Raw genomic sequence first — 4,352 nt, 5'->3', positions numbered from 1 at the left:
GGCAGCGAGCGGGTGTCGCCCGGCGCAGCGGTGTGAATGAGCCGGTGCCTTCCCACCGGGTCTGCTAATCTGCGGAGTCCTTAAGCGCGCTCCATCATAACAACAGGCTTCAGACAAAAGATACAAGCTTAATTAAACTGAGTCAAATCGGTTTAAGCAGTTAAATAGAAACAACTTTTTAAAGTGCTTAAAATCTGTTTGCTCTTTTTTTTTATTCCTTCCCCTTTGTGCTTTAATCCTTTCAGATATGTTACTGTGTATAGATAAAAATATCTCCTGCTTAGGAATTTGCCAGCTAAAGCACTGTAAGGAAAACCTTGCAGGCAAGCCCTTATAAGATGGCCTATTTACTAGCAGTGCCTGTGGGTCCTGCATGGCATCAGTGTCCTTTTAACAGATCTAATTCGTTATGTAGCCAAAAAAGAGCTGCTCAGTCCACCTTGCGTGGCTCGTACAGGGCTCAGCTGTTACCTCGTGGCTGTGGCCGTGCCGAGGTACGCACCGAGCCTGCAAGGTTAATAGCGTAGATCTCTTTTATTAGATCAGAAGATACAGATGGGGAAACGCCACAAGTTCCTGGGCTCTGAGCCTTCCTTTGGATGCCATGTGTAAATGGATTTACATTTTCCTCTCCCTCCTGCCCGTTCAGTGACTCCATCGCTTGTGAGGAGCTAGTGACTGCCATTTTGCTGTACTCCTCAGCTCAGACAAAATGGAGGCTTTGGAGGAATCAGGAACTACCACAGCCTGTGCCTTCTAAAATTGAAGATAATTGCCTTTTTTGTAAAAGGTGATGATTTTAAGGATGGAAAAAACCCATCAGCGTACCCCGTCCCAAAAGGCAGAATCTCCTTTTTTCCTTGTGCACACATGGGTGCAGTTGTGTTAATTTCATTGCCATAATGTAAATGTTAGTGCACCTCGCACTTTGATGTATTGCTGTAAAAGATACTGGATTTCAAACCACCAAATCCACTGTGTGATACAGGGACGGAGCTTTGCTATTCATCTTTATCTGAAGCAGCCCTCTTCCTAAAAGCTCACTCAGGGAGATTCCCAGTTGCCATTAGAAAAGCAAAATAAAATTAATCTGAATCATCCTAACTTGATCTTAGAAAATTACTGATGGAAGAAAGAGGGGATTTATAAAGGTTTAATAAGAACTGGTCTTGAATAGTGTATATTCTAGAGCCTGTGATTACAGTGGTAATTTAGCAGATTGTATCACTGCCTATCTCTGCCAGAGGATGTTTCACACCATTTAAAATGCACAGTGCTCCCTTCAGAGACAGGTTGTTCTGGAATAACTCAACATCCAAGGAAAAGCCATGTTATTTCACTCCTGACCTTATCAATTGCATGTGTGCAACTGCACGTGTGTGCGCGTCGTCTTGTCCTCAGCAATCGCGCTGAGGTTTTGTGCCTGTTCCTGTGCTCGTTCTTCAGCCTCCTCAGAGACAGACACTACCAAAAATGGAAAGCCACGAAATCTGTTCAGAACAGGGTTTAAGCGCTGAAACAAGAGAGCCTGTATAAAGCAAAGTGTGAATTGGCCCTTCCTCTAAAAGATGAATTAGAGTAAATCTGGTTTTGAACAAGTTACCCACACTCTGAGAGCTCCTTTTTGTTTCTCATTTTGAAGAGGAACAAAACAGTGAGATAAGGACAAATCTTGCTATTTTTTTATCCAGCAAAGGTGATTTGGGAACCTTAAGACCAAAGGGATTGGGATTTGAATAAATTGCATGCCTGTGATGTTTCCAGGACTAAGGATGCAAGTCCTGAAGTGTGCAAAAGCATGAGCCAAACCGATCTGCAGTTAAATTAGAGAATTTACTGTGTTTGAATTCATGCAGCGTGTGCTCTGATGTTCCCTTTGACTTTGCTGCCTCTCTTTCTTACAGGCTGTTTGCTGCTAAGTGCAGTGGCTGCATGGAAAAGATCGCCCCAACAGAGTTCGTGATGAGAGCCCTGGAGTGTGTTTACCACTTAAGCTGCTTCTGCTGCTGCGTCTGTGAACGACAGCTGAGGAAAGGGGACGAGTTTGTTCTTAAGGAAGGGCAGTTGCTCTGCAAAAGTGACTATGAAAAAGAGAAAGACTTGTTGAGCTCGGTCAGCCCAGACGACTCAGACTCAGGTGAGCTTCTCCCAACACCTGCTCCGACTGGAAAAGCCACAAGGGTTTGTAGAGCTTTCTTACAGAAACAGACATCCGTTTGCACATCTGCTTTATCTACATACACATGCAAATTAGCAGCACAGCTAAAAAAAGTCCCTCCTTGCAGTCTGTTCTCTCTAGCTTGATTCCCTCCCTGAACTTGCTGCTTAGCAAAGGACAAAACCCTTTTGGTTTTGTCAAGTATTTTTCTGTAAGATCCCAAAATGTGAATCAATCAGCCCGACTTCAGTCACCCGAGGCCTCATTCAAATGTGCTCTTTTCCATAGGCATTCTTCCATCCACTTAACATAGTTTTCAGGGGATGTTCTGCACATCTATTGGCGCTGAGCTAGGAAAGCAGGCAAGGTAGTAACGGAATTTTCAAGGGTATTCTCTGCTAATCACAAGCGGTAACTTTAAGAGCCACTGTAAGTACAACACAGAAGTAGGAGGAGAATCTGAAAGAAACCAAGAAGTGGGTTTGTGCTGCAGCAATAGTACGTGTAGTGCAGGAAGCCAGGGCAGCTGCCTGCTTGGTGTATGAGCTCCTGTAAGGCAGGCAAAGGGGCTCACCTGAAAGAAAAATACAAAGCAGTAACCAGAGTGAGGATTTTAGGGGGGTCAATCTCCAGATGCTTTCAAGCCAGCTACACTTGGCTTTCCTGATTTCCATCCCAGCTTCTCCCTGGTGCTGTGTCTCTTCTGCACTATCAAGGCTCTAGTTTCTGATCCTCTCTGTTGCCTACCTCCTGCTTTGTGTCTGAACTCTATTCTGGTGTCATCCTAGGAGATCATCTGTGTGTTGACCCAGGGACAGCTGCACTACGGTTCGTATGCTACATGCAGTACAGAAGTGAGGCACGCAGAGTTTGCCTGCCACAGCTCTCCAGTGCCCTGGAGGTCCTGCACTGTTCCTGATGTATGCAAACTGCTTATGATCAAGGGATGTCAAAATGGTCTACTACGAATCTGTAGAGTGACTTCTTTCTTCGGAGGGACCTGGGCTTTGAATGGTGTGGTTGCAAGTCTGCACACTTAGCATGGGAGCTGAGGCAGAGGGTTGCTATACTGTGACCCGAGCTTTTCCCTTGTCCTAAGGCAGACAGTGGAGCCTTCATACCTGATAGCAGCTGGTGGCTGTCTTCCCCGAGTTCTTCACTAGGATGGAGAGGCAGATGCTTCCTTTCCTCCACCTGTTTCCTAGGGAAAGTTTTAAAAGAGAGGGAGCAAAATGTTTGCTGTCTATCCAGGGCTACGAACACAGAGTGCACCGGACAGATAGTTCATACACCGGGCTCAGGTTGTCCAGCTCAAATCCCAGGGATCTAGCAGTAGTTACAAGTGAGGACTGGCTTTCAGATCACAGGCAGCTCCAGGAGAGATGGGACGCCTCCTTCCCATTGCCATATATGCTCAAGGAGACTGGAAAACTGCTGCCAGTGTGCCCTGGCCGATCCCCAAGCTAGAGACAGTGTGTGCACACACAACTTGCTGCCAGCCATCAGCATCGTGCACTTGTTTCCCAAGAAAACGTCTAAGAAAATCAACAATTACCATTCCATTAAGCGAACAAATGACATGAACGTTTGCCTCTGGTTGATGGGAAAATGCATTATTCTAATTTAGGTAGGAGCAGTAATTATCTTAATCTCTAATCTGAGAGCCGTATTCTCCACACTGCTGAAGTTTGTATTTTGATGTCAGGAATGCTGCAAGACAAAGGTCACTGCTGACTCGGCAGGACGTGTGGGACCGGAGTCTGTCTCGGAGCAGCATGTTATTTATTGCCAAACTGTATTTGCAGGGCCTTGAGTGCTCTGCTCGGTAAATCTCACGTCACAAGGTTTGGGCTCCTTGTGAATTTGCCCCAGCCCTGTGAGTTTCCTACTTGCCTTTCAGTGTGTCGCTCTCATCACCAGCCTCAGCATCCCGCTGTCAGCCCGTCTGTGTCCAGACAAAGCCCTTTCGAGAAGCTGCATGTGTGGGGCTGTCCCCGTGCTGCAGCAGTGGGATGGGGGTCCTTCTCCCTTGCCTTCCTCCCTCGTCATGGTGGCTGCGCTGGAGATGTGCTTTGGGCTCTCCTTCAGGACACGTTTTCTGTTTCGTGATCAGCAGCAAGCTACCGCAGTGGGATGAAACAACCTTGGTTTCAATTGCATTTCCCCTTGGCACAAGGGGTAGTTTCTTACTCCT

The 4,352-nt window shown here is 46.5% G+C and overlaps 1 protein-coding gene across 1 annotated transcript in view; it reads left to right on the top strand.

The window, feature by feature from the left end:
- Positions 1 to 1,904: 1,904 nt before the first annotated feature.
- The window catches only part of LMX1B (LIM homeobox transcription factor 1, beta), a gene marked incomplete at its 5' end in the record, with an annotated part of 8,267 nt that continues 5,819 nt past the window's right edge, over positions 1,905 to 4,352 (top strand). Inside the window, one exon of the mRNA XM_010018281.1 lies at positions 1,905 to 2,137. Coding sequence (XP_010016583.1) covers positions 1,905 to 2,137 — 233 coding nt within the window. The remainder of the gene's footprint in view (positions 2,138 to 4,352) is intronic.

Source organism: Nestor notabilis, unplaced genomic scaffold (genome assembly GCF_000696875.1).
Source record: "Nestor notabilis isolate BGI_N333 unplaced genomic scaffold, ASM69687v1 scaffold1100, whole genome shotgun sequence".
NCBI classification, from domain to species: Eukaryota; Metazoa; Chordata; class Aves; order Psittaciformes; family Psittacidae; genus Nestor; species Nestor notabilis.
The sequence above is the reverse complement of the archived record's forward strand: the minus strand, read 5'-3'. Positions and strand labels throughout refer to the sequence as shown.